The 9,939-nt window shown below is 35.7% G+C and overlaps 5 protein-coding genes across 7 annotated transcripts; 3 read left to right on the forward strand and 2 right to left on the reverse strand.

The window, feature by feature from the left end:
• Positions 1–98: 98 nt before the first annotated feature.
• LOC100184191 (probable sodium-coupled neutral amino acid transporter 6) lies at positions 99–2,699 on the forward strand. Its single transcript, XM_002120156.3, has 12 exons — positions 99–489; positions 545–733; positions 787–953; positions 1,007–1,088; positions 1,202–1,343; positions 1,398–1,485; positions 1,559–1,701; positions 1,752–1,932; positions 1,989–2,113; positions 2,172–2,262; positions 2,313–2,461; positions 2,516–2,699. Exons 1-12 carry the CDS (start codon positions 458–460, stop codon positions 2,603–2,605), a joined length of 1,479 nt encoding a protein of 492 aa, XP_002120192.1. The 5' UTR covers positions 99–457; the 3' UTR covers positions 2,606–2,699.
• On the reverse strand, positions 2,576–5,874 carry gad (glutamic acid decarboxylase). 2 transcript variants are annotated; one of them, XM_026840276.1, is made up of 16 exons: positions 5,784–5,874; positions 5,481–5,535; positions 5,368–5,430; positions 5,155–5,307; positions 5,011–5,100; positions 4,862–4,952; positions 4,692–4,798; positions 4,514–4,629; positions 4,013–4,092; positions 3,778–3,949; positions 3,583–3,726; positions 3,308–3,457; positions 3,207–3,256; positions 3,079–3,133; positions 2,933–3,022; positions 2,582–2,878 (listed from the first exon to the last, which is right to left on the reverse strand). In XM_026840276.1, the coding sequence occupies exons 1-16, from the start codon at positions 5,832–5,834 to the stop codon at positions 2,699–2,701; spliced, it is 1,647 nt and encodes a 548-aa protein (XP_026696077.1). In that variant the 5' UTR covers positions 5,835–5,874; the 3' UTR covers positions 2,582–2,698.
• Positions 5,875–5,997: 123 nt separating this feature from the next.
• Positions 5,998–7,138, forward strand: LOC100182626 (postreplication repair E3 ubiquitin-protein ligase rad18-like). Of its 2 annotated transcripts, none has more exons than XM_002119860.5 (8): positions 5,998–6,092; positions 6,147–6,219; positions 6,272–6,327; positions 6,378–6,448; positions 6,515–6,675; positions 6,729–6,843; positions 6,896–6,981; positions 7,032–7,138. In XM_002119860.5, the coding sequence occupies exons 1-8, from the start codon at positions 6,081–6,083 to the stop codon at positions 7,115–7,117; spliced, it is 660 nt and encodes a 219-aa protein (XP_002119896.3). In that variant the 5' UTR covers positions 5,998–6,080; the 3' UTR covers positions 7,118–7,138. The 2 variants fall into 2 exon arrangements, with proteins under 2 accessions (XP_002119896.3, XP_018672753.1); XM_018817208.2 differs by having other exon boundaries at positions 7,035–7,138.
• On the reverse strand, positions 7,081–7,767 carry LOC100181806 (transmembrane protein 11, mitochondrial). Its single transcript, XM_002121221.5, has 2 exons — positions 7,576–7,767; positions 7,081–7,524 (listed from the first exon to the last, which is right to left on the reverse strand). Exons 1-2 carry the CDS (start codon positions 7,709–7,711, stop codon positions 7,136–7,138), a joined length of 525 nt encoding a protein of 174 aa, XP_002121257.1. The 5' UTR covers positions 7,712–7,767; the 3' UTR covers positions 7,081–7,135.
• A 435-nt stretch (positions 7,768–8,202) lies between these two features.
• On the forward strand, positions 8,203–9,937 carry LOC100180284 (serine/threonine-protein phosphatase 4 regulatory subunit 2-like). Its single transcript, XM_026840277.1, has 3 exons — positions 8,203–8,445; positions 8,694–8,913; positions 9,320–9,937. Exons 1-3 carry the CDS (start codon positions 8,229–8,231, stop codon positions 9,465–9,467), a joined length of 585 nt encoding a protein of 194 aa, XP_026696078.1. The 5' UTR covers positions 8,203–8,228; the 3' UTR covers positions 9,468–9,937.
• Positions 9,938–9,939: the final 2 nt, after the last annotated feature.

Consider the following 9,939-nt stretch of genomic DNA (forward strand, 5'->3'; position numbering starts at 1 on the left):
AGGTTAATTTTAACTCGAGGTTATCGCGACGTCGCGCGCTGTTTGTAATTCAATCATTGCCTCGTCATAGAACTTCTCACGCACGTCACAAACGGCCATTGTGACGTATGAATAGAAACGCGCGAGTATTCGTTGAATTCTAATCGCGTGTTCGTTGCCATTAACAAAACAATGGAATTTAAGAATATAGGGAAGTTACGTCATAATGCAAGCATATAGGAATGTGACGTCATAATTGTCAGGTGTAAGAGTTGAATAAACGCGCAGCAGTTATGACAAGACAATGCCATGTGTTTGGCTGAGTAGACGTTTAGGCCTCGAGGGGGCGTTACTGTCACGTCACAGTAAAGAACAATTGTTGCGGAAACTATTCGTTCTAGTACCAGACGCTGCATTCTAGAAGTTTCATTGTTAGCTCACAGTTGCTTGCTTGTGTTATTGTTACGTCATATTCAGAATGAGCAAGATGGAAATGAAGTACACACGTGGGTAAGCGTCATCATAACGTCATAATGATCATTGTTTAACGCATGAATGGTTTCAGGAATTCGTTTAATAAACCGCGGTTAAGCGTTGAGGAAAAGACGGCGTTGCGTGAACGTCGTATGAGCAATTATGAAGGAACAACCGCTTCTATGCCGTTGTGTATTTTCAATCTTATGAATGCTATACTTGGTAGCGGCATATTGGGGTTGGCGAATGCTGTGAGAAATCTTGGCGTCGCATTGTTCTCGTAAGTTATCAAACATATTTATATACGTCACAAACCTGTATATGACGTCACAGCATAATGTTGGTTGCGGTATCTGGGCTCGCGTTCAACAGCATAAGGTTGTTGGTTGATATGTGCGACTATACCGGAAATTCGTCATACGAAGCGATTGGAAAAGCTGCGTTTGGAACTGGAGGCAAAATCGTTACAATCCTTAATATATTTATTCATACGTTGGGCGGTAAAGTTACATTTAATCAATAAAAACATTGAATTAATCTTCATATATTACAGCTATGTGTAGTTTCTTATTCATCGTTAAATATGAACTACCAGAAGTTATTCGAGTTATTGTTGGAGCTGACGAATGCGCTACGTAAGTATACGTCATAATACTAACAATGACGTCATAATACTTACCATGACATCATAACACTTATCATGACATCATAATACTTACCATGACGTCATAATACTTACTATATACAGAGATTGGTATTTAAACGGCGACATCTTGATGATAATGGTTACAGTAATTATCATAATGCCCCTCGCTGCAGCGCGTAACATTGGATTTCTGGGCTACACCAGCGGTTTCGCGATGCTCTGTATGATATTCTTCACTTGCGTCGTAAGTTATTGTTACGTTGAAACAACATAGTGATGTCACAATGCCATTTTTTAGATTGTGGCTGAAAAATTTATAATTCCTTGTCCAATCAGAGTGAATGAAACAATGGTCGATACAAACGTCACACAACCAACTATTATCGGTGAGTTCATTATACCTTCATAAAACAAATCAACGTACATCCGCATTATCCAATAATTGTTTTTACGTCACAGAATCATATTCAAACGTCACACATTCAAATGATGACGTAATAACCGAGGTTTGTCATTCGAGAACCTCGGATATTTTTGTTGAATTCGAGGAAGGCTTGCGATCCCAAACCTGTGACGTCAAAGTTGTGACGTGGAACAATAAGGTCAGAGGTGAAATGTGTTAAATATGACGTAATAAACCCATTATCCACAGAGCGCTTACGCGATGCCGACAATGGTATTCGCGTTCCAGTGTCACGCATCAGTATTACCAATATACACTGAACTAACCAACCCCACCAAAGGAAGAATGCTCAAAGTTGCAGCAATTTCCATCATAAATGTTTTTCTTCTTTATTTTCTCGCTGCTGTGTTGGGATATCTTACATTCTATAGTGAGTAACACTGACACCTAGCGGTTTCTATTTATAACCAACTCATCCACCAACAGGCGCTGTAGGACCAGAACTACTTCTTATGTACAGCGCTTATGACCCAACAAACGTCATTATTCTAATATCAAGGATAATGGTTCTTATTTGCGTCATATTCTCCACGCCATTGTTGCATTATCCGGTAATAATGACGTCACAATCGTAATTATGACGTAACAACAACGTATAACACGTTTCAGGCAAGGAAGTCAATTGTCATGCTATTGTTCGAGAACAAACCATTTTCATGGATACGTCACATCGTCATAATGCTCATTATTCTCACAACAAGTAACCTATTATATCATTTATGACGTCATAATAACCCCGATTGTTTGCAGCGAACATACTGGTGATTTTTGTCCCGACGATTCGTGAAGTGTTCGGGTTTGCTGGCGCCACGTGCGCTTCCATGTTGGTGATTATACTCCCTTCGCTGTTCTATCTCCGTATCGGACCAGGCCATCTCCTCTCAACCAAGAAAATAATAGTAACTATATAGGGGTTTCCCCATGTATGATACTAACCCTTTATCTCCCTCTAGTGCCTGGTGTTGGTGGTTATCGGAGTCGGCTTTATGATTCTAAGCATGGCCCTCATAATAGCTGGATGGATTGCGCAATCCACTTCGTAGATTTAATTTACAACGATTATGGTGTAATAATAAACTCCACAGTGATGTTGATTGTTACGTAACAAATAAATAAAGAACAAACAAAGAACATTGTTACATATCAATGTCGTGTCCGAGTCGTTCAATCTCGCCCACCATAAAATCAATGTCATCGTAATTAACAGCGCAATTGCTAATGACACACCGGAAGAAGTTGACCTTTGACCCCAAGGGTTGATAGCCAATCATAATCGAGCCTCGTTCCATCATTCGGGATTTAATTATCGGGGCTACCTGTGATGTCATAATGTGAAGCAACATATAACCTTATTATGACAATTGACTTACTTTTCCAAGTTTTTCATTTTTGATCACTTCGTCGCAAATATTTCGAATAGATGGAGGGTAATACCAGAAACATACGTTCGAATATTCCGGCTGAAACATGGAAATATTATAAAACAAACATGAAAACAACATAAAAATAATATTACCTCCTGGAACACAAGTTGAAATCCTGGAGTTTTCTTGATTTTTCGAACCAAATATCTAAAAATAAATTATTGTTTATGACATCACAATAACGTTGTGACATCACAATAATGGTATGACATCACAATACCTTGCAAGCTCTATGCATCTTTCAACATGATGACAAAACCCTTTGTCTCCCTACAATACAGCCATTATTACATAATAATTTCATTATGACATCACAATCACCTTTGCTCTCCATGACAACCATAATTTAAAAACGTCAACATGTCGACCACATTGGATTGTTTTGTCACCAGTATCATATGTGATGTCATAATGCTTATCTTGTTGAAACAAATAATCAGCTCGCATGTTGTTACAGGATTCTAGAAGCCTCTGGAATAAACATGATAATGACATCACAATACCTTATGTTTCGTGATAATGACATCACAATACCTTATGTTTTGTAATAATGACATCACAATACCTTATGTTTTGTAATAATGACATCACAATACCTTATGTTTTGTCAAAAACATCGAACATTGCAAGACGACCCCAACCATCTTATGGGGGTTCCACGTCACCGAATCCGACATTTCAATTCCTGCCACTAGGTGTCGATGTTTCTGTGACATCATAACTGCTCCTCCCCAGGCAGCCTTTATAACAATGATGTCACAATGGTTGAACAATGAGCATTATTAACTTACATCCACATGAAGCCAGATCTTATATTTCTTACAAACTTCTGATATTTTTACAATTTCATCAAAAGCTCCTCGAACAGTGGTTCCCGCCGTGGCCGTTACATAAAAAGGAACTTTACCATCCAACTTTGATTGGAGGATCTTTAATTCAAGATCTTCTGGTTTCATATGCCCTCTGTGATGTCATAATGTAAACAATTTTAGGGTTATGACATCACAAACATGATTATGACATCACCTTTCATCTACTTCAATGTCGATACAATTGTTCAAACCAATCCCGAGAATCGCTGCTGGTCGTTTGTTGGAATAATGTGCCTGGAATATTAATGTTACAAATTTGATGTAGTAGTTCACACAATCTAATATTTTGTATATAAACTCCAACCCATGTTATCATATATATATATCAACACCCATGTTATCATATATATACCAACACCCATGTTATCATATATATATACCAACACCCATGTTATCATATATATACCAACACCCATGCTACAATATATGTACCAACACCCATGTTACCATATATATACCAACACCCATGTTATCATATATATACCAACACCCATGCTACAATATATGTACCAACACCCATGTTATCATATATATACCAACACCCATGTTATCATATATATACCAACACCCATGTTATCATATATATACCAACACCCATGCTATCATATATATACCAACACCCATGCTACCTACACATAAGAACAGAACAACTCACATGCTTAGATTGAAACATGACTAATTGTGGAAATCCTCGCAAGCCGCTATGTTTGACATCCGGCATTATTTTATGGCGTGCCAACATCACAGAATATAGATTGTTGATTGAACCACCTGTAATGTTATTTCTATAGATGAAATCATCATTATATTATTTCTATATAAATCATCGCTACCTGGTGAAAATATTCCGTCTATGTTTTCCCATCCAATTATTTTCATCATGCGTTTAATAATCACGTCTTCCATTAAAATAAACACAGGAGCTATTTCAAATGTGAACCTTTATCGATGCAACAAACAGTTATATTATGACATCACACTTACATTATGACATCACACTTACATATTAGTGTTAGCCGTCGACGTCACCCAATCAGCAGCGAGCGAAACAATGTCAAGTCCGCTGCTTAGTTGGTTGAAAAATCGAGGGTGGCCTATAGAAATAATATATAAATAATAGAAACAATATATTAGCAAATATATTCACCGTACCAGTTTTAACCCCATACTTTAAAGTGTCTCTACAATCCACCAGTATTTGTTCCAATGACTCGGCTTCACCATTTATATTCAATGAAAATCCTTAAAAAACAACAATCACCACCATATTATGACATCACAACCCACCATTATTACCTTCAATCCCCTCCAACAACTGATGTGGATGGTGAAAATCAAGAATCTTACATTTTCGGTCAAAACTTTTCGAAATATATTTTAAAAGTATTTCGAAAATTTCTTTTAAGAAAAGTTGAGTTTTTTCATCAGATTTTCCAAAAGGAAGTAAATCTGGAACAAACATATTAATTATCATTATGTCATATTGGACTTTATGACGTGATATTTCACCTGCCGAAGAAGAGTTTTCAAAATCTCCATTGTTCATGGAATAATCATCATTGTTTGGTTCAACTGAAAACAATCAAAATTAACAATCCATCATTATTACGTTATAAACAAACCTTTAATAAGCCCGACACTCGAACTTCGGAACCTCCAAGCCGATTGTTTCTGCATCTTCGCGAATAATATGCATTGTTACGTATATCATCTTATATAGAGGAGGCAGAAAAAAGGCAATTTTCCGCTAAGACAAGCTTTATTACGCATGAATTAGTCGCATTGTGGGTTAATTGCGAATCCATGTCCGAATAATAAATACCGCCTCTCATGGGAACATATTCATTTGGATTTTGCCGCGTGCCAATAAATTATTCATTTAAATGACAAAAAATACAATTCTAAAATCAACAATAGCTCTTTACCAGTAGTTCTGTTACGTCAAAGTACCCATTAGCTAATAAATAATCTTCCATTATTATCGATTGTTTTAAAGACAATCGCTAACTAGAATCATCAATCACGTTTATGACGTAACAATCAATTGTCAGTGCGAAATATGGTAGCGGTTTCAACATAGATATCTTAATAATAAACACATGTTTAAACATCTATGTTGCCATGACATTTACGTCATATTTTAGAATCCATTTTGTTGTTACGTGACGTCATATTAACATTCTGGAATACGACGTTCATGGGAAATACCCTGATTCGATACAATGGATTTGAAGGTAAAAAAAGTTGAGTATTTCACAAAGATTTTAAACTAACTCAATATTTTCCAGGATTTGTTAAAATGCGAAATCTGCGGCGAATGTTTCAAGGATCCCGTAATGTTGGTGCCATGTTCGCATAATTGTGAGTATTTATGTTTAATCTTTAAACGCACATTTCAATATCTTTGTTTTAGTTTGTTCATCATGCATTGAACGCAACGATCGACAATCGTGTGTGATTTGTAAGAAGGTAAATATATAAAACAAATGAAATAACAATAAAAATAAGATTTGTTGCAGAAATATTCTTCATCTCAAATTGTACCAAACATAATTATTCAACAATTTATCAAATGTTTACAAAATAAAAGGTAAAACTTCAAATAATCATCCTATCTTAAAATAAATCTTTGCATTTTAAACTTATGCTGTTCCAGACCAACGCACCAAATCAACCCCAGCCAAGTTAATTTAGAGAAAAAATACAAAGAAATAATTTCTGAAGCACAAACTTCAGTTCATAGTATTGACTTGTTTATGGGGCATTGTGATGTCATACAACCTGTTGTGACATGTAAATATAGTCCGGGGAGAAAAAGTATGTAACAATTAAGTTAACAATGAGCATTGTTTGATATTAATTCACGACAGAAGTTTTATGTCCCTCGTGTGAAAGTTTTGTCGCAAAGAATCAAATTAATTTTCACCTCGATTCGTGTCTTGCAAGAGAAGAAAAAAGAGAATGTTTAAGGAAAAAACAAAGAAAGTAAATTAGGAATACTTGGTTAAAAGTTTTGTTTAATGTTTTTTATATTTAGTAAAATTTCCACCAAGCATAATTCATCACGTGACCTGGTTTCGACCAATGAGATTGCTGACGAACACTCAATGCCAAAGGAAAAAGGTTAAACTTTATAAATTATCATTAAATTGAAATTAAACTCTCAATTACAGCAGATAAAACAAACTTGGACCTAATGCTTAAAGACGACAGCCAAGCAGATGAAATAAAACAATTTATTGATGCAACATTTTCTTAATAAACGATTTGAATGATTTTACCGTGTTCGCCAAACATTATCCAGTGTTCGAAGCAACTGAATTCCAGCGAGAAAAGAAACAAAATTATGCAAAGTTTTTCGATATTTATCATCGCGTCTAACAAGAACAACAGGAGAGGAATTTGTTAAATTTTGAACATTTAGTTTCGATAATTCTCGACTATTAACAGTCACTTGATATTTGCAGCATGGGTCAAACTGCCATGATATCCCGTATAATGCTGTACAAGCTACACTCAGTACAGCAGTTGGAATGCCAACGATTAGTTCAAGGTCCACCGGGGTCTCGGGAAACACACGGGGTAACACAAGGGATAATAATCCAGATATTACGGATGTTTTATGAAGACAGTTGCCAACTCTAACCCAACGGGATGTCTCTTCCCCTGCACAATAACTTGATCATTGTTTGTTTAAATAAAATAACAAAAACAAACCTAGTTTTGTCGGCTCAATGACGATGTAATCTACTTTTGCCTCCAATGCACATTCAAGTTCGTATTCAAACTTTTCTTGGGGATTTCCTTCGTTATAAATCTCGCGAATAACTCTCGTTGTTTCAACCAAATCCATTTAATTCAAAACAAAATAAATCACATTTTACTATCAGGTCTTGAATCTCGAAATCTAAGACCAAAATTATTTCATGTGTGTAGTACATGATCTAAACACCATGTAAGCTGCTTGTATGCAACTTTATTTATGAACCATATTAATCCATTTCACAAGAACAACCTTTATTTTACATTATGACTAATTGTCTATACAAACAAGCAGAGCCAAAGTATATTGCATTCACCACATTAATCAATGAGATTCCCTATGTTTGACAACTATGAGTGTAACTGTATTTTAACAATGTCACCCCAGATTGTACCCTGCTGTTAGGTGTCTATACAAACAAGCAGAGCCAAAGTATATTGCATTCACCACATTAATCAATGAGGTTCCCTATGTTTGACAACTATGAGTGTAACTAAATGCCAAAACCTAAGTGCCACAATCTAAATGCCATGACCTGATGCCGTGACCCCTAGCTCACCCAACTGAAACCTTTCTATCTCAGGTCTCTTCACGTTCAACTGATGAAATGACGAAAGAAACAACTGAAACTACATCAAATATGACATCTCAACCATCTTCTATGACATCATCAACTTCCTCTGTGACATCATCACCACCCTCTATGACATCATCATCCAATGATAACATGAGCATCAAGGATTACCAAAATATGTTGTTAATGAAACATGGAGCAGCCTCTAGAAACAAGAGCGATGATCTTCTTGCTTCATTAAGGAGTAAAAGTAAGCCTGATGCTCTTGCTGCTGGACATATATAGTTTAGTTGAACTACTCTTCTAGTATAAAAATTAAAGGTTCTGTCATGACTCATGCTACTAATGGCAAACACAACAAACAGTATTATGAAGTTCCGTTATTGGTGTTTCTGTTTTATTTATGTTGTTATGGTTTTAATCTCTTTTCAAGTTGTCTTACTGTACGTGATATTTCAGTTAACATACAATGATCTTACAATGATGTATTTACCACAGGCGCATCCCCTTGTGTTTCCCCTTCACCTGTAAGGGTAAAACCCCTAACTCACGCAACACCTGAGAAATTAACACAACATAATTTTATTCCTACAAAAGAAAAACAACAAGAACAGCCCACACAACAAGAACTAACGCTACAAACAACAACAACAACAACAGAACCAGGGGTTCATGATGTTGGAAGTTTGGATAAAATAGCAGAAGATATTGCTAGAAGGTTTATTATATTTCTATTTTATGTTTAATGGTTAAGATTTCTATCGTTAATTGGTTATATTTGGCATTGAGGTTGCACTTTTCATACAAGGAATGTTTTAGGGTACCAGGTGCCATGCCCAATACTGATTGGCGTATCGCGTATGTGTCCTTGTAATTAATGGGTTGTACAACCCTGGGTGATGGGTAAACTCTGGCCTAAATCTTTTGTAATGGGCACAACCGCACAAGTGTATGAAACAGAACACCCGTGTTATAACGTCTGACGTTTCACCGCCATACGAGGATAAATAAGTTACTTACATCCATAAGTTACTTACATTCACAATACTCTGTATGGTCCTAATATTTTAAACATATTCCTCCCACAGACAAAATAATATCTCAAACCTATTATATTCCCACAGAGAAGCAGAGTTACGTAAACACCAAACAAGATTAGACGAATGTAAATCAAGGTTATTGAAACAGCAAGCTGACCACACACGGTTGCTGTCATCACTTGATACAAGCGTGGATACATCGGCTGATATTGGTAAGAAATTAGAAATATAATTTATCAAATTAATAGCAAAGCTTTGGCAACCCAATTTGTGAAGCTACATTTCACACAACTCTTTGTGATCATAAAATAAAATATTTTAATGGAATTTCTTGACATTTTGGTTGGGTAGATTAATAAAGTGCTATGTAATTTTAATGCTACAATTTTTGATGAATTTAGCTGCATTTACTGAAGTATTACCCACAAGTTATTTGCAAAGTTTTTGCAACCCAACTTGGAGGCTACATTTTACGCAACTTTTTGTACGCATAAAATAAACAAATTTAACTTATACAATGTGAAAGTTTAGGGTATACCACAAGTTTTTTTTATAAAATTTGTCTACAGCCTAAGTGAGAAGCCTGTTATTAGGGATTGTGATAAAAAATCCAGAAATATCATGACATTGCAAAGTTAACAACCATTTAACACACTTGCTTTTACTTTACAGCAATGCAGAAATAAAATGATAAATTAAGCCGA

This window comes from Ciona intestinalis, unplaced genomic scaffold (assembly GCF_000224145.3).
Source record: "Ciona intestinalis unplaced genomic scaffold, KH HT001175.1, whole genome shotgun sequence".
In the NCBI taxonomy this organism is placed as follows: domain Eukaryota; kingdom Metazoa; phylum Chordata; class Ascidiacea; order Phlebobranchia; family Cionidae; genus Ciona; species Ciona intestinalis.

What these genes read in the sequence shown, in the direction of transcription:
- LOC100184191 (XM_002120156.3), top strand. Translation starts at nt 458, where the DNA reads ATGAGCAAGATGGAAATGAAGTACACACGTGG. An exon ending in GCTCATTATTCTCACAACAA is followed by an intron (nt 2,263 to 2,312) that starts GTAACCTATTAT and finishes GATTGTTTGCAG; the next exon opens with CGAACATACTGGTGATTTTT. An exon ending in TCTCAACCAAGAAAATAATA is followed by an intron (nt 2,462 to 2,515) that starts GTAACTATATAG and finishes ATCTCCCTCTAG; the next exon opens with TGCCTGGTGTTGGTGGTTAT.
- gad (XM_026840276.1), bottom strand. Translation starts at nt 5,834, where the DNA reads ATGGAAGATTATTTATTAGCTAATGGGTACTTTGACGTAACAGAACTA. An exon ending in AGACGGAATATTTTCACCAG is followed by an intron (nt 4,630 to 4,691) that starts GTAGCGATGATT and finishes ATAACATTACAG; the next exon opens with GTGGTTCAATCAACAATCTA. An exon ending in GGTTGTCATGGAGAGCAAAG is followed by an intron (nt 3,257 to 3,307) that starts GTGATTGTGATG and finishes GCTGTATTGTAG; the next exon opens with GGAGACAAAGGGTTTTGTCA.
- LOC100182626 (XM_002119860.5), top strand. An exon ending in GGTGCCATGTTCGCATAATT is followed by an intron (nt 6,220 to 6,271) that starts GTGAGTATTTAT and finishes TCTTTGTTTTAG; the next exon opens with TTTGTTCATCATGCATTGAA. An exon ending in CTCAATGCCAAAGGAAAAAG is followed by an intron (nt 6,982 to 7,031) that starts GTTAAACTTTAT and finishes TCTCAATTACAG; the next exon opens with CAGATAAAACAAACTTGGAC.
- LOC100181806 (XM_002121221.5), bottom strand. Translation starts at nt 7,711, where the DNA reads ATGGATTTGGTTGAAACAACGAGAGTTATTCGCGAGATTTATAACGAA. An exon ending in CATTGAGCCGACAAAACTAG is followed by an intron (nt 7,525 to 7,575) that starts GTTTGTTTTTGT and finishes GTTATTGTGCAG; the next exon opens with GGGAAGAGACATCCCGTTGG.
- LOC100180284 (XM_026840277.1), top strand. Translation starts at nt 8,229, where the DNA reads ATGACGAAAGAAACAACTGAAACTACATCAAATATGACATCTCAACCA. An exon ending in TGCTTCATTAAGGAGTAAAA is followed by an intron (nt 8,446 to 8,693) that starts GTAAGCCTGATG and finishes TATTTACCACAG; the next exon opens with GCGCATCCCCTTGTGTTTCC. An exon ending in GCAGAAGATATTGCTAGAAG is followed by an intron (nt 8,914 to 9,319) that starts GTTTATTATATT and finishes ATATTCCCACAG; the next exon opens with AGAAGCAGAGTTACGTAAAC.